General features: G+C 34.5%; 1 protein-coding gene across 1 annotated transcript; it reads right to left on the bottom strand.

The window, feature by feature from the left end:
* Positions 1-487: 487 nt before the first annotated feature.
* Positions 488-24,302, bottom strand: Nup54 (nuclear pore complex protein Nup54). The gene is made up of 10 exons (XM_089254970.1): positions 24,032-24,302; positions 18,361-18,654; positions 17,582-17,659; positions 12,980-13,182; positions 10,568-10,755; positions 9,969-10,165; positions 4,628-4,776; positions 2,997-3,224; positions 830-946; positions 488-723 (listed from the first exon to the last, which is right to left on the bottom strand). Exons 1-10 carry the CDS (start codon positions 24,096-24,098, stop codon positions 610-612), a joined length of 1,635 nt encoding a protein of 544 aa, XP_089111096.1. The 5' UTR covers positions 24,099-24,302; the 3' UTR covers positions 488-609.
* Between the last annotated feature and the right edge of the window lie 1,191 nt (positions 24,303-25,493).

Here is a 25,493-nt window from a genome sequence, read left to right as displayed (position 1 = left end):
CACATCAACACATATGTAGAGATATATCTCAACCATTCTCAGTGTGTGTTGAAACTAGAATCTTGGATAGAAGTTCTTTTATTTATTTTTTTTTTTTGAACACATCTTTTCCATAATACATATTTTGATGCTACTGGGGAAAACAAGTTTACCACAATAAGCATAGAGTTTCAGCTCATCTGCATGTCAGATTCTATGGTTGATAATGTACAATTTAATTCTTCTGCAATCTGCACCTGATATACAACTTTCTTCAAAGTGAACACTAAATTAAAAAAATATTGTTTAAAAAAAAATCCCATCTCCATGTGTGGTTCAAACCATATTAAAAAAAACCGCATGAAGTGAATTTTAATAATTCTTTTAGTATTCAGTATGTTTGTGGTTAGAAGTAGTGTGATGAATAGGAAAAAAAAAGCATTGAAAGACTTATTAAAATAGTCTACTTATAAAAAAATATTACAATAGGCATTTTCCTCATTTTTTTAAAGATGAAAAACTTTAATTTGCAATTTGAATTAATGCAGATAATTCACACAATGGATATAACATATTCATGTCCAAATGTCAATACATACTATACAGATAATACCAAATTTCATAACGAACTCAGTTTGTTTCGGTTGTTGCTCTGGAAGTATCTTCAATTGTTTTCAAATCCTTCATATCTTCTTTTATTATATTTATCAAGTGAGAAATTCCCTCTTGTTGTAAACGAAGGTGCTGTTGAGAAGAGAAAAAATATATTGATGGGCAGGATGAACAAATGTGAAAATTCTACCAACATTTTATCAGAAAATAAGTATTGAAAAAACATATCTTTACACACTTCTTTTATTTGTTGTTTCGCAGCTTCATCCATGCAGTAACGCCTTTCCCCATCACTTCCGAAAGATCCTTGATAATTTTGCATATGTATTCTGGAAATCATTTCTTTCAAATGTCCCTACAGAAATAAAAAAATTTGAATATACAAAAACACTAAGAAAAAACAAAAACTTTTGATTTGAAATTCAAACATGAAAAAAAACTGGATATTTGATTTCACAAAAATAATATATATACATATGTAAATAATATGTCATTCATATAACTACAGCGGAACTCAGTTTATATGATTTTGATGATAAATGTTGTGGTCTAGGTCAAAGACATAGTCATTCAGAGTTGTCACAAGTTTGATACCCATCTCCTTGTCGGAATCTTTTCTGATATAGAGGTACAACAAAGAACTGACAGGATGGGAGCAGAGCACATTCCTTCCGCAGGAAGTCTCTCACAGAGGGTCTTTTCAATCGGTGCTCTGGCTACTCAAGGAAAATAAAATGAAACTGTAAATTTTATAAATAAATAAACGAGGCCTATGAAGCTCCGCCATAGAAAATAGATACTAAAAAGGGCTCTACGAGTCAAAAAGGGTTGAGAACTGCTGGTCTAGAGCATAGTTTCCTAAACCTTTTTTCCGTGCACACTTCAGAAAATTTTGATTCTCATTGCCATCCAACCAGACCTGCCTATCTTTAAAAGGTAAAAATCCTGTAATTTTCTCACAGAAATTCAGCAATTTACTTGAAAATCCAGCAAGCGTACTTTTACATGTCATTTTATTGCCATGATAAGAACCTACACACAGACATGCCAACTTTTGGAATCCAAAAATCCAGAGACTCTCCCGAAGACCCCCCCCCCCCACCTAACTAATTTTTTTTAATCGGTTGAAAAAAAGTGCCCCCCACAGGCAGGTCCTGAGTAGCCCTTGAGCAGAATATAATCATCATAGATGCTGTAAGAGATGGATAATCTTGGGAATATAAACACTCAAAAGTAGTAGTATATTTTATTTTTGAAGATATTTGATCAGAGAAAACAAAAAAAAACCCTTCAAAATATAAAGATGCTGAAGAAAACAGCTCCAGTGGTATCACATATCATGTGGTGTACAATCAATCTCTCTCTGTTATTGTGTTTGTCGCATGGTTGTTGATAGAATACAATAATAATTATACAGGGATGTGTTGGCAACCAAGACTATTTCCCTGATAAATGCTAAGTAAACAAATTCACATCATTGCCAGTTTGCTTGAATGCAGTCACCAAGACATTTTTTGATGCCTACTCTATGGAAGTGACATCTTCAACCGAGTAGGTAGGTTCCGGCTGCCATCTATAGGTTTTTTCCCAATGTTGACCGTAGTCATTGATGTCATGACATTGTGGAAACTCAGGGAAAATATAAAAAAAATTTTGATCCAAAAAAGAAATTAAAAAAAAATTTCTTCCAAATCTAATTTTCTGCTAAAATCTGGAGAGCCGGAGGAAGGGTGAAAAATCCAGAGAGTTGGAAGGTCTGCTCCCAACTCACGAAAACACATACAATCCTATACTAAACCCAAAGCTTCTACCACCTACCCCCAAACTATTCTATAGTTTGGTAATATTCGATAATCTGCCGTGCTTTTAAATAAAAAGTTTCAGCTTTAAAAAAAATACTGTAATTTTTTGTTTGAGACATGTGATTTAATGATGTAAGTTTGCACAGATATCTTTCAATGCATAGCAATACCCTAAAAACAAAGTGAAATTTTCACGAAAAAATAGACTATTTTGTCAAGCACAAAAAATACATGAACTATCTGATAAATTTGTGATAAGTAACTAAGATACCAATTTTTCACCCCCTTTCACTTTAATTTTCCAGAGCATGTGTGGTGAATCTTTACGGACTATAAAAGTCAAAAAATCAAAACTCGAACAAGATTAATGGCACATATTGGACTTTCATGACCATCATTAGTGCTACAATGAAACAGTGTCAAGCCATTTGGCTATCCTGAATGCATAAATAAACTCAACATTTGACTCTCACTAATGTGATGAACATCTTCAATGATAAGATTGATTGAAATTTTAACTTGAAATAGCTATTTATATTCTTTATGTATGCAATATATATTACTAGAGAAATTCTGAATGCAAAGTCAGCAGTAAAATTTTACTTTAAATTGTGTTGGAGCACTGAGTTCAGCCTGAATAGCTTCCAGATTTATTCTCAACTGCTCTTCATCAGATTGTATAGAAAATCCCATTTTTCTGGTGATTTCTTGATGGACTAATGTTTTCAGCACTCTGTGTTGCAGCTCAAGAAGTTTCCTTTTGCACTCAGCAACTTTTATTGATGCAGTTGTATGCCTACTGCTGAGCTCGGTGATATCTTCAGTGATTACCTAGAAATAATTATCAAATAAAGAAATATTTACACGAATATTCATTCTTAAATATTTTTGTACATAGTTTTTCTTTTTTCAAATACAAATACGAAACATTTTTTAAGAATAATAAATTGAAAATTATCATTTTTTTCTAGTGAAATCATGATGTTTTTGGCAGCTTTTTTTCTCAACTATAAAAGCTTAAAAAAAAAGAAAAGAAAATTGGCAATATCTTTGATTAGTCTCCATTCAACATTCAAAAAAGGTGGAGAATCTTTCAACATATTCTTCTCAGGACAAAGCAAATCTAATCAAAAATCAACCAGAACCACTTTCATAAGCACATCCAGAAAAAATTAATTTGAATAGCATAAAGTGTGAGAACACCAGATATTTTCTTTCAAAGCTCAATTTGCATAATTTTAGCATAGCAAATCATAATTACACAAACTAAGATTGGGTTAATAACATGACAAAAGTCAAAAACTGGTTTAAACTGTCTAAAACTTATTATCAATATATTCAGTTTTTTCTACCCTAATAATCTAAATAACAAGAAACATATTTCTATGCAAACTAAAATGTGTTATACAGTCAAATCTTGTTTTAATGAATACCATTATAGCAAATCTCGTTGCAATGAATACTTTACTAATCCTTAAATAAGTTTGTAATAATGTGATTCCAGAGGCGTTAAGCTATACCGAAAATATTTCACAGAATCGGAATTTGAGCAAAATTTTATTCTGTCAATTCCATGGAATTTTGTAAAAATTTTGTGATGAAGCAAACAAAAATAAACAATTTTTTTAAAAAATCATCAATAAATGTGGAAAACTAATTCAGTTTTTATTTCCTGCACTTTTTTCGTCTCTCCCATTTGCGAACTCTCAATTTTACAAACTAATTACCATGTCTACATGGGTTTGTAAAAACCAGCATCGACTGTATTTAGTTTTAAAAACATTCTGAGCAAATTACCGCTCTTGATTTGTGCGAGTATGGGAGGAACTTGGGACTGGAAGGTTTTTTATTTTCTCCCCAATAGGATCCCAGAGCTACATCACTCGTAGATTTTGAATAGGATCAATCAAAGGGATCTTATTTTATTTATTTGTTCTGCAAATAGAAGCACATGATGATGATCTTCCTGAAGGGTTTCAACCCAGTGTTACAATAAAATTCACGACATCTGCAGATAAGAATGAATGTAAAAAAAAGTGTCATGCTTGGAGAATTACACTGTATTAGATGAACAAAGAGACTAATTTTGACCTTACAAAAATCAATCGTGACAATGATCAATGTTGTGACAATGAAAGGTAAAGTTTTAATAATAAACTTAATACTGTAACATCAGAGCAATGTTAATGATGTGAAATAAATATTACAAATGGGTTAAAGGTAAAGATAATTACATTTAGTCTTTCTTCATGTTGTTTAGTTTCAAAATCTTGATACTTCATTCGTTTATGTAGATCAGAAAATCCTATCAAAGGAACTGGCATCAGTTTTTTAGGATCAGGATTATCTTTTATGGCATTCTCCCATACTTGATGATCAAGACCTGAAACAAAAGTTATTTTACCATCCTTCTCTTCATCACAGAATGATAACGAAATAGGGTTACACCACTGCTGGTCATGTGGTGTTCATAGTTAATGGCTAGAGGTTCTGCAGAGGAATATGGACGAGATACATATATGGTTTAGTAGTTAATGGCCACATCAGGTGCTGGCATGAGATTGGAAGTGAATGTATTAATGGAATTAAATTTTCTCAATGCATTTTATCTCTGTGAAAATAATAGTATTAGTTGCCAAAAGCTATAACAGAAAAGAGTGGGGGGGGGGGATTTTAATTCCAAGGTTGCTATCACAGGCAGAGATAGACTTTAGTCAGCTCTGACATTGATGCTGGGAGTGACATTGCCCATATCTGTGCCCATGATTAGAATGTGCATTAGCAGTAAGACATCTCTGAGAATTTAAAAAGAAGTAAAAAACATCTCATTAATGTGAATAAGAGAGAATCACACTGTAGATATTATGGGTGTGCAAACTTCATTCCCTATTTAAGTTAGAATGAATGTCAGAGGTTTTGGATGCATCATATGCATGCACTTTTTTTCTGATGATGGATATAAACAGTACTTGAAACATTAAAAACCCCTGCTTAAATCTAAAGAGAGTGATAAGCACAAAAATATATATCCCATCATCTGTTTTACAAATATGTTATAGCGACAATAAAAAAAACCTGTTTTCAGAAAAAGAAAAATACCGCAAATAACTATAGAAAACTACGTCCATTCAAATTGGCAAACATTGTTGTTGGTACAATGTTTGAAGTGAATGGCGCTTCACAATATGCACCTGCTGATTTCTTTGGGGCTTGCTTCGCGGTCGCTTGTTCGGAATTATGAGACGACATTTTAGAATTAGATTTAATTTCTTCAAATATAAAACATGCGAGCTACATACATGTGCGACTTGTTACCACGATGTTTTGAACTTAACTGTTGCCATCTTACAAAACAGTAATAATGAGAATAAACTATAAAAAAGAAGAGAACAAAAATAAAACGATCCCCGATCTTCCAGTGAAGGACTTCATTTTTTTTCCAGATTTAAAAAACTTAGAGATTTTCAAAATAAAGAGGTTTGGATATTGAGGCTTGACTGTATTATTTTCTAAAAAGCATTTTAAAGAACTATAATGTGCTTGATGCAAACTATAACAGTCACACAAAAGATTTCAAAAGAATATCTGTATTCTGTTGTGTTTCTACCAGTTTGAAGAACAAATTGAAAGAAAAGTTTTCTGAGGAAATGACTGTCGTTAGTACAAGTTTATGTTACTCCCAACACTGGTGGTTGATAAAATATTGAGAAGAAAATGAAATTTTATCTACGCCAGCTCCTTGCCTTAAAAACATCTGTTTCAATCCAGGTTTTTTCCAGGTGGGTAATTTATGACAATTATTATGTATATAAGTAAGTTAGTAATAATTAGCACAGAACATTAAATCAACATTGATAAAAATTTTAGCTGGTTTCATGTGTGCTTAAAATGTAACCAGAGTTCAAACACCTCTAGTGGAGAAACACAGTTCCCAAATGATAAGAAGAAGGAGTATAGCAGTTTATTAGAACTGTGATTAAAAAACAAAAACCCTAACAAACTATTTGTAAGCAACTAAATTCTGAAACAGATCAATCCAACTGGACTGAATAATGGATGTTTCCTCCTGGATACAGCATTTCACCATTTCTTTCTGCTGCTTAGCTGGATAAGTTGTGTGCATAAACTGTCCAAGTTCTAAAATTTTACTTTGAGAGAAGTGTAAATTTTGGTAGTAAAATTTAGTCAGCGATGCCAAGGACTGAAGGTTCTGGAAGAAAACAGTCCATTGAATGGACTATGATGAATAAATGGCAAGATAACAAATGGCAAGTGACTTGTAAGTTTTGCAATACCATAGTTAGTGTAAAAGTGGAAAGAATTCTTGCTCATGTGAATAAATGCAAGAAATTGGAAGCTCATTCCTTGTTTTCGTGTTCATCAAACAATGATGATAATGAATCTTCATGCAGTGAAAAGACATCTACTTCATTGAAAAAAAAAATCAACCTTTTGAAGATGCTTCTACATACAGAAGTTCAAATACTATTGTGGATGCTGGAACATCAAAACCGAAACACTAAAGGCCAATATTTATTGTTAAAACAAGTGACTGCCAGAGGTTAGTTCTTGATCGAAAAGTATCAGAATTTTTTTATGCTAATAATATGCCTTTTAAAACAGCCGATAGTGATGCATTTAGAGAAATGGTTAATGCTTTGTCGGGCTATATCCCTCCTAATAGGAAGAAATTAGTTGGATCATTATTAGATGAGGCATAGGAATTAAAAAATTCAACTATCACTCTGATGTTAGATGGTTGTCAAATGCAAATGCTGACTCCATCATCACAGTGAGTATCCACACTGGCAAAAGCACCCACTTAATAGATGCTGTAGAATGTGGCTCACACAAGAAAGCAGCAGAATTCTGTGCGAAAATAGCTGAAAGGGTTATGGATACTATCAAGCAAGAGTATAATAAGTGTTTTTGCTGTTTGTTATAACAAAATGAAAAAATTTCATGACATAATTGTCCAAACCATCCACATGTCCTTTGCTTTTGGCTGTTCCCATTTTATGAATCTTATTGTTGAAAATATCACCCCTAAAAATGTGGTAAAATATGTAGTAGAAATACAAAAATATTTTAGACAATACCATAGACCACTTGGGTGGCTTATGGGAAAAAGCTGCAATTACCTAATGAAACAAGGTGGAATTCTGAAGAAGCTTGCTTTTCTTCATTCATCCATAATTACCAAAAATACATAGAAATACCCATTGAACATAAAGAAGAAATTAAAAAAGTATTTTGATGTTTTTAGATAACAAAGGATTATATAGAGAAAGTGTCAACTTGCAAGTGCAGTTATCGAGTATTGGTAAAGCCCTAGATAATTTACAAAGAGATAGCTATACTCTTAGATAGACAGTAGAAATATGGCTAGACGTATTGGAAAGTAAAGAATTATCTTCGTACAAGGAGTGTGTTGCACATCACTTTGAAAAAGCACTAACTCCATTTCATTTCCTGGCAAATATGATTGCTGCTTTGAGAGGAAAAAGATTAATGAAGGAACAAGAAGAGTCCGCTGAACAATGGATCAAAAAACTGAATACAGAATTTATAATTGAACTACAGATGTTTCAAATAGAAGATGAAGATTTCTATCCAGGAACAATGTTTTCACAAAACGTGATAGAGTCAGTTGAAGCAAAAAAGTGGTGGAAAATCATGCATTGCAATGCAGAAAAAAAATAGGATTTTAAATGCAGACTTTTGAAAATTTTTGGAAGACCTGCATTCATCCACATCTGCATCAATGGAGCGCATTTTTTTCTACTTTAGTATGGTCAAAATTGAGAAACAAACTTGGATGTGAAAAAGCAAAGAAATTAGTGAAATTAGTTATAGATCACTCAAATCTCAAAAGGTGTTATTGAAAAGGATTGGTAATTGTGAGTTAGAAAACATTCATGAAAATGTTTATTTTCTTTACTTGTAAAAAAACACATTTAAAATATAATGGGAAGAAATATAATTTAAATAACATTGAATGCGTAGATTTATTTATGTGTTTTTCTTAAAATAGAGTCATGACCCCCTCCCCCCACATCCTGGAGCTAGGACCCCTTGGCAGAGATCTTTCGTGGGGTCCCTTCATAATGAATTTATAGAGTAAAAAGAAATCAAAAATAATAACATTTATCTTGGGCTGGAGCCCTGCAAGCCCCACCCTTGTGGGGGCCACAGACAGAGTATGACAATGTAATAACATCATTAGAAAGCATACTGTTTGCGAGTAAGTGCAGTTTTAAGGTGTAGTTTTTGTTGGGTTTTTTCACCTGGATTTTTTAAGGTTAAGCAAAATCAGACCAACCTGGTTTCAATTGACAATGGCCATGGAAACCTTGTCAAATTGAAACTTCAAGCTGTGAAAAATAGCTCATGGTGTAGCATCAGACTGATTTTGATAGCACATGAAAAAAATTAAAATAACCAGAGTTTTAAATCATAATTTGGGTCATTCCTATGCTAAAACAAAATTTTGCCTTTTCAATTAAATAAACATAATTTAAAAACATATATATACTACTACTGAATGGTGCCTGTACCTTATAAAATTTATAAGGTACATTTATATTTTTTTAAATTAAATTTAGAAGAAAAAATTCTAGGTACTCTCCAAAATCTAGTTTTATAAAACAGCAAAAAGCACTAGTAAAAAAGACAAAATCTGACTAAAGGCTGAAATGAACAGGTTCAAAATTGAATGAACAGAATTCATTAGAAAGATGAGACTTCAAAGATATTTTTCTTTTTTCTTCATGTACACAATCCAGTCAGGTTTGAGTCATAGTATGGAATGAAATACATGTTTTTATGTTACATGATGTGATCATCTCATTTCTCCTGCTTATAAATGCAGACAGGAAAGATTAATTCCTGGAATGTCTGAATCACTCAGTTTAATGCTGAAAGTTTTACAGTGCACATTGAAAATTAACCCCCCCCCCTTTTTATGCATTTTCTCTCAGTTAAACCTTTCATTTTACATGAAATGGCTGGATAGCTTTCTGAAAGAGAAATACGGGTATGTGTAGAACAGGATTCTAAGGAGGACTAAGATTCATCAGGTTTGAGTTGTTCTGATGATGTTTGGCTTAAAAATTCAGCTCATGATGCAGCTGTATCATTTTAGAAAATTCTAAGAAAACCATGTAAAACATCTTTATTAGACAAAACAAAGCCAAGATATCACTGTAAAATCTTTATTTCAAGAACATTCTAGGCACTGCTGTTCCATTCAAGTTGCAGGTGGTGAAAACGCTTCCATGCATGAAAAATGAAATACACCATAAGTGGATATGACATATTGCCATTTTGAGAGCAGATGAAACAGACATGTGCATTTAGAGGAAACAGATGGAACGTTGCTAGGCACATCGACAACTTGAAACAACAATCATACCACAATTGCTCACACTAATATTTACAGTCACTAGCATGCCTTTTCTTTTAAAGAATCCATATGGACATCTCACAAGCACATATTTACAGAGAAAATTTTACAATTATACTGGTAACATCATGAATACTGAAACAAAATGTCTACAAAAAATAAAGACAGACCTGCAGGCGGATGATCCAAATAATTCTGCATTTCCTCTGCTGTCATACATGTTTTAGTATAAACACTCAAAATTCCCATATTTGTCAAATTCTGTTTCAAACTTGGTTGTTGCAAGTAATTACATATATCCATTGGTTTGACTCTAACAGCTGTGCCAGCAGCTGGTTGTTCCACAAGATATATCACAACCTCTGTCCTATAGAGTAGAAGAAATGATGACACTCTACTTGAAAATGAATGGCTTTAGCACATTAACAGCCAATATAAAGTTTTTAAGCTACTCTAGCAAGGTTTTTGATTCAATTCAATGACAAATGTTTTTTAAACTCAAAATTTTAATAATTAAACTGTTATAGAACTCATATTTCTTTTATATCTGCTTATTTTAGGTCAAATACACTAAAATAATACAAAAACTGTATGAAAAATTTATAGTGAAGTCCAAAGAAAGAAAAAAAATTATTTTGGACAACGTGTGTGGTATTGGTGCTAAGCATACAATCGATTACAATTACAACCCACTGAAAACCTAGCACTAAAAAAAGAAAAATAGAGTCAAGGTTTCCTTACCAAAAATTACGACTGCAAATACACTTACTTATCCTCAGGTGCACTTTTTATGGATTCAACACAAACACCAATATTAGGCTTGCTTCCAAAAAATGTTTTGAGACCCTCTACAATTTGTAGTTGCTGGCTTCGAATCACATCTTCCTTTTTGTTGAAAACAAGGCAAACCAACCCATCTTCAGGCTTAGCAGTAGGTATACAACTGAAACAAACTGCCTGAAATGGTGAAGGGGTGGAGGGGTAGCATAAGAAACATTAGCCAACAGAAAAATTACATATAATATAGAAGTAACAAAATGACCTGACAATTAAAATAAAAAAAATTCTTATAATCACTTAATACTCTCACTCTCTCTCACACACACACACACACCTCTCTCAATTACGGAAATCAGTTGAGTAAACTTAAACTTATAATATAAGGGGCTATGCAAGCCTAGTGTCTGAAATATAGTTTACTATCATGTATAATCCTGTTGATTGTCACTTGAACAATGTTTTGGTTACAAATGGCAATTGATACGATATTCAGTAAGTAAATAAAAATTGTTTTACATATAGGCTACGTTCAGATTTTTTTAAATACAACAGTGGATAAAAGTTATCATATGGGTCAGATTATTGCAAGGCACAAAAGTCGGAAAATTGCTTTCTAAATCATGGAAGTTGTAGCTTTTCTTTGTGAAATTATAATTCATATCTAGGTGATTCTCACGAAATTGGCCCAAATTGTGTCCCCAAAAATTTGTATCAAATACATTTGACACCAAGCTTTTTTCTCTCTCTCTTGTCACTTTCTATTTATATTTGTTGCTATAAAAAGTTGCTACTCTGTTTTTCATTTTTTCATCAACAGATTCTTTTAAAATTAGATTGAGCAAATTTTTATTTAAGGAAGGCTGTCCTCAGCGCATTTTTAAAATTTTAAAATAATTTTCTATCTTAAAACAAAAATACATTCTTTTTTACAATAATATATGTTTTTAGGGTCAGTATACTTTCATATTTCATCTTTTTTACATGTTTTTACCATATAATCCAAACCTTTATATCCTAAAATGTCCAAAACCTTCATTTCATTGCCATACATGAAAATATGACACACACACACACACAAAGTTAAAATGTTTATAAGCAGACGCAAACATTGTGAAATTTGAAAAAGAAAAAAGTTTATGTAAAGTTGTATGATTGATATACCAATTTATTGTAGGTTTTCCTGCTTCAACTACGAGCTTGACAAAATCATCAGTAAAACATTAAGCACAAAGATCAAATGACACTTTTATACAGGCAGATTTCAGATTTAGACAGTTGACTGCTTGTGGTTCTCTAATAGCATGCCATTATAACATCAAAAGAAAAAATCCAATTGGTTTCCACTAGGAGGTTTTGGACAGTCGTGAGTTCCTAGTTAAATGTTCCTTTTCCGAATGAAATTCAAGACTATTATTTGTACCTAATAGAGAGAGGGTTGACATTTTGACCAGGATACTGGCTAAAAGTGGCTTTAGTCGTCTGGATGTAGTCAAAACTGGCCAAATATGGTCTTGAAACTGATTTTTAGGAATTAAAGAAAAAATGTTTCTCTTATTATTTTTATTTTATTAAAATAATAAATAACATCAAGATAATAAAGTGGTCTAACTAAGTGAACTTAAATAGACTAGCAGTTGCAGAACCTACTGCTAGAGCTGCAACTAGAAACAAAAATTTGCTCTGTCACCAGGGGTTAGAGTCTATTTTAGCATATCCTTCACGTAATTTTGAATGGAAAAACAATAAACTCAACACCCAGAGCACTTGGTCCCCCGTCCTCTACTATTTGTGGTCTTGCCTGGCCTGCGGTGAGAAGAGGGTGGTATGATACTATGCATGGTCAAAACTGATATCAACCAGGATGGTTGAAACAGGTTTTTTGAACAGGCTAGAATCACACTTGGTCAAAGTGAATGCATCCCTGTTTCAAAAAAAACCCCAACATATTCTGATGCTTGTTAAAAGTAAAAACCAATCTTAATTTTAAATTTAATATGAAAGAAGTTAAAATATGAAAAAAAGAATATGAAAGAATAGTTAAAACTATTACTACATTTGTTTAAGACAATTTAAATGTATTCCAATAGTTTCAACCACATTCCAAAAGCAATTTTGACTGGCTATGTCATTTCAACCTTGTATGTGGTTCTTAAATTAAGCGCACAACATATTTTAATGCTTTTCTTGCGCGGCAGCAAAAAAATACACAATTGTTACACTAGAAATAATAGCTCCAAGAAAAATTAGTTTTATTGTTTTAAAATTTTGTTCCAGTGAAATCCAGCACTCTGTCTCATGATTCTTATTTAATCTGTCAATTTTTTTGCCTATAACAATATCCATCTGTAGAAATATCAAACTACCAGAGCATTCATCTTATCTTTGTTAATTAAACACTTACCTTGAACCGACAGAAAACATTTTCAGGAGTGAACTCAACTGGTGGAGCAGTAGGCGAATAATATCCTTTACCCACTCCTGCCATTGCCTGTAATTTGTTCCATTGTCCAATGATAGCATCTCGTCCATCTCCATAAATAACAGGATAAGATACAGCTGACACAAGGTTCACAAGATAATTGTCACCCATCTGAGCATTTGTGGCTGAATATTCAAACAAAAATGGAAATTAAAAAAACAAACATAGCATTATAACATTAATGAGGAAAGATTTTTTTTGAAATAACATTTTATCTGTAACTACATCATATTGTACGGAGTTTGTGGAGTGTTTCACTGGAAAGGGAAGAGAAGGAACACCTGGCTGTAACTACACAGGAAAAACCAAGGTAAAGCTCTGTACTTACCCTCCTTGATTCATGTAACCATATCTAGGTTCAGGATGTTCACATTTAGTTGGCTACTTCTGCATTAGAGCAATTATGATAATGTACAGATAAATAGTGATTAATCAACTCTGGGGCCCTTTACAGCCCACAATACAGCTCTGGGGGAGAAAAAAAGGTAAATAAAAAAAGGGACATGATCAACTATAATCATTGAACACCATAGAGCTTCTTTTTTAACCCCTATGGTTTACCAAACATCAATTTTGTTATGACCCTATACTATACAAATTTCTATGTTATCACATTCAATCTAATAAACCTAAATTTTTCTTGAAAATAATTTTAGAATGCTTACTAAAGGTGGGTTAACACTTGGTATGCTTGAATTCCTCGAGGAATAATAAATAAATATGCTTGGCTTTCTTTTCCACCTATTGAAATTCACCTATGCACCACAACATGGCTGCAATAGGATTGCCACAGCTATCCACTATAAAAGATTCAGGAGCAGGACCAGAACTGGGGGGGGGGAGGCAATTGCCTAGGACAGCAATATTGATAAGATGTATTAATGCAGCTTATACGAAGAAGCAGCAGAGTGTAAAAAGTCACAGCATCTTTACGAAAAAAAATTTTCGTCATTTTTCTGGATGTAGCTTACTCAGCAGAAAGTGAGGTCAGCTTACTAAGGCTGGCCGTTTCAGAACTTGTGGCCACAATATATATTTGTATTCCTCCAAGAAATTTGTAACTGTAATATACACTCATTGCCATAAAAATTTGCGCACCCAGAAGAAGTGGTCAAAATGAAACGAAATTTTACACATGTAAGTACTACGTTGATATAAGTAAGTGATTAGAAAATCCAAGAAAAAGGATCATTTATTGCAGAAAAAACTACAGATGAACAGAAGTTTTAGTACTCTGTTGGACCCCCTCTAGCGAGAATGCGCGATGCGATACGAGTGGGCATTGAGGCATACAAGTTCCGTATGATGTCCTGAGACATCTGGTTCCACAGTTGCTGTAAATGCGCCTCTAGTTCGACCAACCTTGTAGGGTGTCCAACTTGCCGTCCCAAATGATCCCAGATATGCTCGATTGGTGACAAATCTGGGGATAGAGCAGGCCAGGGAAGGGTGGTAATGTGGCGGAGGAAGTCTTGTGACATCCTTGCTGTGTGTGGCCTAGCATTGTCTTGTTGAAAAATGGCTCCTGGGAGCCCTGCCATGAGTGGCAACACATGTGGCTGAAGGATGTTATGGACGTACCGCTGGGCTGTCATTGTGCCATGGATCAATATTAGGGGTGACCGTGTATCATAAGCAATGGCACCCTATACCATGACACCAACTGTGGGAGCGGTGTGTCGCTGTAAAGCGAAGGCAGGATTGAAGCGTTCACCACGGGGCCTCCACACACGGCGGACACGATTGTCATCACTGCTCAAGTTGAATCTCGATTCGTCGCTGAAGACGACCAGGTTCCATTCCGTTGCAGTCCAATCCCGTCGTGCTCGACACCACTCCAAACGGAGGCGTTGGTGGGTGGGTGTCATTGGCAGCACACGTAATGGGCGCCGCGATACCAGATGTCCCTCAGCCAGGCGCCTTGCGATGGTTCGGGAAGACACAGCAGGGGTGCAAGTGCCCCTCATCCATTTCGGAGCAGCAAATTTCATTTTTGGAGCAGAAATTTTGAAAATGGAGCAGAACTAAACACGAACTATATCTGCAATATAAGGAGTAATTTTTCTGTGAAATTCCAAAAGTTTTGCCAAAAATGGTTGGAACAAATAATTCTAAATAAATTTCCTTCACAAATTAAAATCCATTTAAATTTTTTCTGAATTATCTTTTCTGTCATTAATAAAACGACGAATGACGAATAAAAATTATTACTCTTTTCAAATTAAGCAACATGCATACTCAAAACCTAGGCAGCAAGAATTTCTGCTGCTTGAACACCAAAATCTTATTCCTCCTGATATAGCAAAAAAAGTGTGTGCAGAATATAATAAGAGTTTCCGTGAAAAAAAAAAAATAGGCTTCTCACAGTATTTAAAGGAATTATTAAATTTAAAATCAAAATGCAAAAAACGAGAAAAATATAAATACCTTATTTACTTAAAGAATTTCTCAACCTAATAGCATGTTAATAGATTACGAATCACGATTCACTTTCCGAAGTACAGCATCTCATGACTATTTTTTATGCCCTTGAACATAAGATTTTGTGTCTTATTCCATTAAACATTAAAGCATTGCATGGACAGATTTTTCAATGTTTGAACAGACTTTTATTTATTTGTTAACAATGAACTCTTTTTCACTATCTGTGTTACCATATGCTGAAGATAAAAAAGTCTTCGCCAAAACTGGCAAAATTTTGAACTTCGGGCAGCTTTCAAAGTTACAAAGTTTGAATATGTCTGCCCAATATCTATCTATCTATTCTCTGAACTGATTTCACTTCTTGTAATTGTTTGGATTGTAGTGCAACCCATTCATCACACATAATCAATAGTTCTGTTGGTGATACAATGTTAAACAACCTCTCAGCAATACGTGAGGGAGTAATCTACCATCCCAGCAATGCACGAGATGGAGTATGAAAAACAAGAAAGGGTGCAAATATTTCATTCTCTCCAACAACATGTTTTGGAAAGGTAGGACATTAATATATATTAGGTATCTCACAGAAGTTATGTAAAATGAGCATGCTCCTAGTACAAACTCTGACTATTGTGAGCATGCTCCTCCCCCACCAATGCAGTGGCGGACCGTGCGGCCATATTAGGCGCCGCTCAAGGAGGGGTGCCAAATGGAGTTGAAAGGGTGAAAAAAGGTTTCTCGACCAAAAACATGCGGTCAGTAGCGCCAAAAAAAAGGTTCTGCATGGGTAGAGATTTTTTTCCCTCGAGCCGGCCTCGTTCGCCAAATCCGGATTTTCGCGATGTGAAATTGTTACAATCGGCAACAGCTGACGATAACCACACGACCGCATAGTGGCTAGATGACAAAACTATGAATATTTTTGCTGGAGTTTTTACAGATTCTATTTTTTCCCAACGATCTCCGAAAAATTTCGGTAATTTAAACGAGTAAACCAATCACCTTTTCGATGTATGCCATCTTTGAACGCAGGTTGACAGCCGCGAAATTACCGTTATTTTCAGCATATAGCCTATAACCAGCGGGAGAAAAAACGGTCTCCGAAATCGGAAAATTTGGCATATTTATTCAGGGACTTTGATAGAACGCCGGTTATACCAATAACAGTACAGGACTTTATACTTCAAGGTAGTATAACTACTTTCCAAGGTCACGAGATAACGCGATTGTGGTAGATGGTGGGAAGTGAAAAAAAAATTCTCCCCCCGTATCTTTTTCCGTGTCTCGGAAAGAACGCGTCCCGTGAACAACAATTTCATGCGCCTTCTTCCTAAATTAAGGGTATTTGACGTACTACAGTGCATTAGCGGTACCTCCGCGAACCACAAACAAGAATTGGCGCAAATGCGCAGGGATTCGGCGCCTTGGCGCACCGTGTAGAAAGAGAACCGTTTCGGCGCAGTTTGGCGCAATTAGCGCAGCTCTTGCACCCCTGGACACAGGGGCCCGTAGTGAAGCTGCTGCCTGTGTCTGGATAGCGGCCAATGAGGCAGTTGGCTCTACGCGTGCGTTTCGGATGATGTGACGGTCTTCTCGACGACTGGTCTGTCGAGGGCATTCTGAACCTGGTCGTCGTGTAAATGACGTCTCTTCTATCCATTGGTCTCAACACCTCCTCACAGTAAAATCAGAACCGCCTAGTTGACGAGCTACTCGCCGAGCTGACCACCCACCTTCCATCATCCCAATGATTCTTCCCCTATCGAACTCTGACAACTGCTCATATGGTCTTCGACGGCGGCGTAACGGCATGTCTACCTCAGCATTTCCTTTGCAAACGATTAAATACACTCCAGCAAGCTCTGCTTACCTGTTTTATACTCCAAGGACAACAAAGTTCAATGCCCTCTAGTGGCATTACGCAATGCGCAATCACGCTGCATTTCTAATCATTTGCATATCTGCCCGACATGTACATTCAGGCCAACTTTCGTTTGGATCCCACAATTATTTCTTGGTGTGCAAATTTTTATGGCAATGAGTGTATTTCTGTGATTATCTGATACTTTTTTGTTTAATAAATATAAAAAATATTCTTACTAGATGGAGCGACTGTGTTCATGCCTGTACATGTGCCAAAGCCACTTGATGCACCAAAAGCATTAGTAGGCTGTCCACCTAAGAAATTAATATAAGAAATTACACAATATATACTGTACAACTTAGAAAACAATTATGCTTGATCAGATGCGACAAACAGGACATAATTTTAACCAAAAAATTACATAAAAATTACCACACGTGAGATTTAAAGAAAATTTCACAGAAATACTAATAATTAAAATTCTTGATTTTTGCTTCTTTCCTTTAATAAAAATCTTAGTCTTCCTTATGAGACTTGGATAAATTTTCCCTTTCCCCTAAGGCAAATTATCCTAATTTGTTTTTATTGTATATTTTACAATAAATTATAATTTTATTATTGATAACATACCTTTAAGCTGATGAACATTTCTTTACCTGGAAATTTCAATTTCCTCCAAATTAAACCCTACCCTTGAATATATATTGCACCATCTCCATAATACTTTTTGACGCACGCATGCATGCACACACACACACAATCACTGCTTTCTTTTTTTTTATTCTAAAAACGTGCAAGCTTTGTAATATTTTTGGTAAGACTACTTTGTACTAAGAAAGAAAATCCTGGTCAAATGAAACATTTCTTGTTCTCATTCTCATTAAAACTAACATGCTAACTTCACGACGAGTGTTTAATTCTCACTATCAAAAGATTAAAACAGAAAAAAAAAAATCTAATTCAGAAATATGAATAAGACTTAAATATAAATTTTAGGTTAGACAAAAAATTTTACTGAAAGAAAATCCAGATGGTGTAGTTGATGTTGAGGCACCCATATTTCCAAAACTAAACGTTGGAGTTGTGGATGTCTGAGATCCTAAACCACCAAAAGAAAACATTGGAGCCGAAGTTGTTGTTGCAGCAGTTGGAGCACCGAAGGCAAAACCTGTACTTGGAACTGACTGAGCCCCTCCTGTTCCGAAACCAAAACCCCCAGAGTTTGTTCCAGTAGTGGCAGGTGTACCAAAACCGAATGAGAATCCGGTGCTTCCTTGAGTAGGATTTGACGCAGTACCAAAACCGAAACCTACATCAAAACATCATAAAAATACATTATGAAAAATAACAATTTATCTCCCTCAGATTACACAAATATGCATTATCAATAGCTTATTCTTATTCTGGAAAAATATTTACACTATTTTATGTTGTCAGAGTTATGATAATTTCATGTTATACTGGTGCCGCTATTCTTATGCCATATTTTAAAGTGAAGATGGCATATAGGCCTGAATATTCATGTTGTAAGTATCGTGATAAGGTTTGCTTGCTCTCTGTTGAGAGACTTGAAATGGAGGACAGGCTCAGCATTCATGCTTTGAAAACTGCAAAAAACTAACTTCAGCTGACCACCACTGTGCCGCCAATGGGATTCGAACCTGGACCCTCCTGATGAGAGTCCAAGTTGAGCTACTGGGGACTAGTCTAGAAAAGTTAATGCATTATATTTTATATATATAATCATATCAGGGACAAAATTATGAAGGTGTAAGGGAACACATGCCATCGGCGGCAAATTTTAAAGGGAACTAAGTCTAAAACATGGCTGTAAGTTTTTAACGAGAATATGATGATTAATAAAACATCCAAGACTTGGATTTTTTTTTTAAATCCCCCACAGGTTACTTAACTCTCTCAAATTGTGTTTAATGTTTCAATAACAATGTATTAGTTGCTCACATTATTTTGAGAAAAATGAAAAATTTCATTATTTTTAGAACATAATTTTTATTTTTGAATTCTCCTTATTTATTTTGTTTCACTACATTCCCGTAGAATTTAATCAGACGAATCAAACAACATCTCATATACGGTGATACAGGCTGGGTTCTAAGCTATACTTTTTTCTATGTCTGATACAACAGTTCTTGTAGTTTGTGTTTGTGACACTATTGTGCTATCTGATGAATATCTTACTGAGATGAAACTCTTATCACTAGAAATTTCAAATTTTCATCTTTCCAATCAAATATTGAACATGGTCTTCACTTGTATCAAAAATTAATCTGACCTATTTTTGTGACCTGCACTGCAATTAGAAATGAGTCGTCTGGGGCCAGTACCCTTCAGCGCCCTTCCTGGTATAGTGCTCGGAGCACCAGACCCCCTTTCCTGTCCTCCCTTAGTTGCCACCCCTTTCTTAACATTCGAAAATCATATTTCATATTTGCAACACTATTGTGAATCTTTCCCACAAGATATTAAACATTGTCTTTGCTTTTGTTGTATGGAAGTTAATCAGATTTTGAAGTCTGGCCTATTTGCGTGATGCTCAAAAATCATACTTTGTAACACTACTGTGTTATCTGTTGACATCATACAACACTTTATCACTAGAAATTTTTAATCTTTACCTTTCCAATGAAATATTGAATAGCGTTGCATGTGTTGTTCAGAAGTTATTTGGATTCAAATTAAGTAGCAAATCTTTTTGATATTCTACAGAGATCTTTATCAAAAATGGGTTCAGCCATTCATTCAAGAGTGGTTCTGGTGTTTAATATTCATTTGAGAATCATAATGGGCCAGGGTTGATAAATGTTATAAGGACACATGACTACTAAACCCCACATGCACCTCATTCATATTCCTCTATGGAACTTTTAAAGAATTGGTACGTGTTGAATGTACATTGGAATGTACTTGTCTGTGTTGTGAACCTAATGTGAAGCTTCTTTCTGTGTAATGCCTGTTATAGTGCTGCCATCTGCCACCTATTTTTCAAACTATGAGTGAAGTGTAATGATTGAATAATTGTATCGTTGTAGGCCTGTTGCTCTCTGTGGCAAGGCATTTTAACAGGGAGATCGACTCACATTCGTGCCTCGAAGTTGGGAATCATAAGGACACATGACTACATGACATGTTATACATAATGAATTTTAGACAGCTGTAGTTCCCTTCAGCTATATCCCTTTTTCTTCTTTGGCAACTTACTTTAATCTAAGAAAAAGGTGCCCGTTAGTACCTTTTTCTTGGTCGGCCACGTTCTTTGACTAGCATTTTTTTTCTATCCTCTATAATTATTAATTCCTTTGGCTTTTAGGTTGTGATTTCCTTTTTGTTTGATGTTGGTCATTGTGTTTGAATCAATTGAGTCCGCTAGCCTCCAGTCAGTTGAGGGCTTGTTGTAGAACAATATGAAACATTCTGCTTTGGGGTCTGCAGAAATGGACTTAACGACAAAACTCCAATTTTCTTTTACGCCAGGTGCCTCAACTGACCTCAATCCATCACTGGAGGATTCCACTAGCATTTTAGAGCTCTTTTATTTAATCTCATTGTATCATGTATATCATTTTCCCAGTATGTGTTTTTTTTTTTTTTTTTGAAATATACCATTTTGGATGTTTTCTCTCAGGTTGTATATTCATATTTAAATTTTTATTTAATCCCATGATTGGTTTTATTGAACACAGAGAGCTTTTTTGTCCTACTAAAACCTGTTTTTAATGAAATCTGTATTAAGCAAAAACCTTTCATCAATGAAAAAAATTTGGTCCTGTGATTTTAATGCCAAAATACATATTTAAGAAATCTGGATTAAACAGAACCTGCCTAATGCAGTAACGGAAAGGAAAATTGAATCCTCTTAAAGTAAAATTTTACACGAACACTATGAGTGTTTCCCGACCAATACAACAAGGGATCATACAAAATGTAAAAGTGTTCTACAGAAAATTTTTATGTAATCTCTGCTCGTCAATGTGGGTTCTTCATCATCCACCACGATATTAGCAAAAATTATTTCTGTATTTGTGAATTTAATAAGCCATATGTAGTAAGGCAGTAGTTGCTTCCTGAAACTGTAACAAAATTTTTTCGGAAAAGCAGGCTTTTCTACAGACGTCAGTGAAAAGGTTGAATTTCCAAAGATATGCAAGTTACATGACACTGTTTTCTGTGATCGTAGTGCTGAGGATTGCATAAACATAGACAATGTACAAATTAAAATAGCCACGACAAATTTTGACTCTCATTGAAAATTTTAGAGAAAGTCAAAAAGAAGATGATGAGACGAATGTCTTCATTTTCAAAAGAAAAAACAGTGTAGGGTAAAGTTTTACACAGATGCTGTGAAAACCTTGAAGGAACTGCAGTGATTTTGCTTTACAGCCCAATGGCTTGGACATGTTTGGTATGATTTCTGAAGCAAAACTGTTTACTGAAAGTCAGGCAGCAGAGCATGAATTGCATGTAGAAAACTCTGTTATTGCCATCCCCAAAGAAGAATGTTTTACATTGTTCTGCAACGAACCCTTGGCTGACTGGAAATGTTCTGACAGTAAAAATTCCTATAATAGTGTTCTACACTAAACTTTTCTTAAAATTCTTCCAGATTGTTCTGCGACATACGTAGCAGATTTTGGCATATTCTGCTTTGGAGTTGACCACTAAGAAAAAAATAATAATTATTTATTAGCAGTACTGTTTTTAATTTTTTACTCGCTATTCGCCAATGATATTTAATGGACTGCATACAGTGTAAAGTTGAAGTAAATACAGTATGCATGTGTTTTTAACAAATAATGTATCATATCAAGTGATAAATATTTTCTAATTGCAGGGTTAATTATGTAAATGACTTTGATTATTTTTGAATTATTTATTTCATTTTCAATTAATTTAGTTTTATTTTCTTTCAATTTCATACGAGATCGTTACATAATTTTACATATTATGTCAAATGAACCTTGGCCATTAAGCGGAACCTTGTGTTCAACAAAAAAAAAATTAGTCCCTTGCAATTCCATTAAAGGCAGGATTTACTGCATTAATATATCAAGAGACTGATGGTTGTATAATTTAAAAGAGAGTCCCGATTTTTATAACTCAGAGTTTTTATTCGAGAATCATGTTTTAATTTATATCCCTTTTGTTCATTTTATAATATGTTGCTTCATTTTCATTCCTGTATCTAGTCTAAGAACGTTTTGTTTGTTATTGTTTTTGTCATTCGTTTTTTATCTTTTTTTTTGTTTTTAACAGCAGTAGTATTATTCTTTTTTTAGCAATGTGTTGGGGGATTTTTTCTTTGGCAAAAAAGACGTTTGAAAGGACTCCGTTTCACTTTTGATGACTTCTCATCATACTACCAGATGTTTTTCCAGGGCTATATAGTAAGGACTGTCTCATTCATTTGAAGCCGCCATGGCTCAGTGGGTAGGGTCCTAGAGCTGCTGTGTGATGCCCTTCTACTTTTTTTTTTTGCAGATGACATCAGCTCACAAAATTTACTGCACGTGAGAGGATTAATTCAAATTTTAGTTATTCATTTTACTGTTTTCAAGTGAGTTTATTGTTTATGGTATTGTTTTAGTATCACTGGCATGCACCTGTGATATTTTTATAATCTATAAGCTAAGAAATGGATTAAATTCAAGAAAAATTCAACGAGTTATGATGTATTTTGATATTAGCATTCAAAATAATAGCTTCAGACATTTTATATTAGGTTTTTTCTATATTTGCTTCCCATGTTTTTATGTTGCAGTTGTATTGGTAATAATGAAGTCCAAGGCTTTTGAAAGCTACACGTAATTCGAATGAAAACAAAAAAAAAGGCAATTAAAAATTTTATAAAGTTTAGAAGATAATTTAAATTATCTGCATTGAGTTAGCTTTCAATCAACCCAATAAAAGTTAACATATATGGTCCAACTGAAATGGATCTGAGAAATATATTCTTAGTCGAAAATGTTTTTATGGCTGAACAAAGCACACACACACAGACAAGCTAACAGACAAATATACACTAATGGCAATAATCAAAACATAATTTTGGAAATAATTTGGTAAAATGGGCAGTACAGCAATTGTACAAAATACCGTAACTAACACGGTAGCAAAGCAGACACGCTCGTTTCGGCAGAGGAATACTATCTCATGATGTTATATGGCCTGCACTTTTTCTTGCCAAAGGAAAAAAAATTGACAGCACCCCACCAAAAAGGGATTATACTATAGCTGTTCCGTTTCTACATATCTTAATCAAATTCCAGTGTATTTCATAAAGTTTTTAAATTAAAGTAAATCTTTCCAAAGCTGTACAGCGAACTCTACTCACGTTTGAAATGGGTTCAGCCATTCATTCAATAGGAAGATTCAACTGTTTAATAAAAATTCGAGTGGCCTAAGGTTGATAAACGTTGTAAGGACATTATATGACATGTCATATGGAATGAAATTCATTAAAATCACAATTATCTAAAATGAAATCTAGCACAAAAAGAAGATTCAACGACTGGCCAAAAAAAAAAACAAAAGCAAAAAAATTTGGCCAAGACTAGAAAATTGCACATTCAGTATCAAATAAGAATTGTCACGAAAGAAAGAAAAATTCGATTACTATTCACTAATTAATGTAACGATTAGAAAAGAACCGATTAAACGAAAATGTCTACCTGTTGTGCCGCCGCCACCACCAAATGTTTGCGATGCTGCACTTGGCTGTGCGGCGCCGAAATTCATACTTGCTGTTTTGATGATTTCACCGGGAATTCGAAAAAAACGTTCCTCCTCGGACAAAAAAAAAAAACAAAAACTACTGAACCTTTTCAACGAAAATTTACGTTTTCGGTTAATATATTGTTAGTCTTCCTTTCTAATAATGACAGCAATAAATACGTAAACACGTGAATGTGTAGAACTTTGAAATAAACAAAACTAGCACTTGACTTCATTATTCAGGGATTTCATCAACTGAGGCTCTTTCCTGAAGCGAGAATAACAAATTGCATGACCATACGATACATATTTCACGGGACATTCTCATATTTTTCAGTATTTTGGCCATCTTTTAAGAAATGGCCCATTCTTCACCGTATATTTAACGAAGCTTACTTGAATACGTAATCCTAACTGAAATCATGAATGAAGATGATTGCAACGATAAATTTGAATACTTTTCTCCCATTTTTAGCATGTTCTTTCAATGTCTTTTTCGTGAAATACATTGCAATTACAGAAAAGAAACAATGAAAAAGGCAAATACACGGAAAAATATGAAATTGCTAACGCATTTCCACACACAAATGGGTACCGTATTCAGAGGAAAAATATAAACACCATCACGCTGATCGGGGATCCTACTTAGGTTGGTTAATGCTCTGGTCCTGACTACGACGTGACTTGGACAGACGTATTTTTTTTCGCTGAGAGAGAACAACCGTAAGTAAAGATCTGGTAACCAACCCAAGTGGGATCCCCAGTCAGCACGATAGTGGTTAAATTTTTCTCTGAAAATGACAACCAGAGTGTATCCAAATACTTTAGGAATTTCGTATTTTTCAGTGTACTTGCCTTTTTTTTTTGTTTTCCTCTTGCGATTATATCCGGCAAAGGATTATTTACTCTCTTCCATACGTTCCAACTCACTGCGTTTTGAAGCAGCCGTTTCCCTACCCATTGGCAATTTCTTCTATGCTCGCAAACTTTTCTGGATACTTTGTATTCAAGATATCCTATATTTTTAGTATTAACCGGAAAAAGAGCAAAATCAGCTGTTCAGCTTACAACTGTTTTCTAGGCAAGGCCATTTCAAATAGCACAGATATTGTTGAATTTCACATAGATCCCTTGCTCTATGATATCACCCAAGCTTCTAAAAGTGCAGCCATGGCCCCCACAAGAGGTGGGCTGACAAGGCTCCAGCCCTGGGTGATTTTAATAATTTTTTTGTTTTTTCACGCTATAAATTTATCATAAAGGGGCCCCGTGAAAGTCTGATCAGGGGGTTCGTAAAAGATCCTAGCTTAGGGGCCCTGCTTCAGGATGTGGGGGCCATGAGTGCAGCAGTTGTTGAAATCCAACACTCACCTTTGCAATTTCTCACAATTTGCTCAAAGTAAAATCCACTCATGTAAC

This window comes from Pholcus phalangioides, unplaced genomic scaffold, assembly GCF_987345545.1.
Source record: "Pholcus phalangioides strain wild (caught in Gottingen) unplaced genomic scaffold, Ppha-v1.0 ptg000042l_1, whole genome shotgun sequence".
Lineage (NCBI taxonomy): Eukaryota > Metazoa > Arthropoda > Arachnida > Araneae > Pholcidae > Pholcus > Pholcus phalangioides.
The sequence above is the reverse complement of the archived record's forward strand: the minus strand, read 5'-3'. Positions and strand labels throughout refer to the sequence as shown.

Coding starts and splice junctions, on each gene's coding strand:
- Nup54 (XM_089254970.1), bottom strand. CDS start 24,098: ATGAATTTCGGCGCCGCACAGCCAAGTGCAGCATCGCAAACATTTGGT. Junction 17,660..18,360: donor ACCATCTGGATTTTCTTTCA/GTAAAATTTTTT, acceptor TTAATTTCTTAG/GTGGACAGCCTACTAATGCT. Junction 724..829: donor CGAAACAACAAATAAAAGAA/GTGTGTAAAGAT, acceptor TCTTCTCAACAG/CACCTTCGTTTACAACAAGA.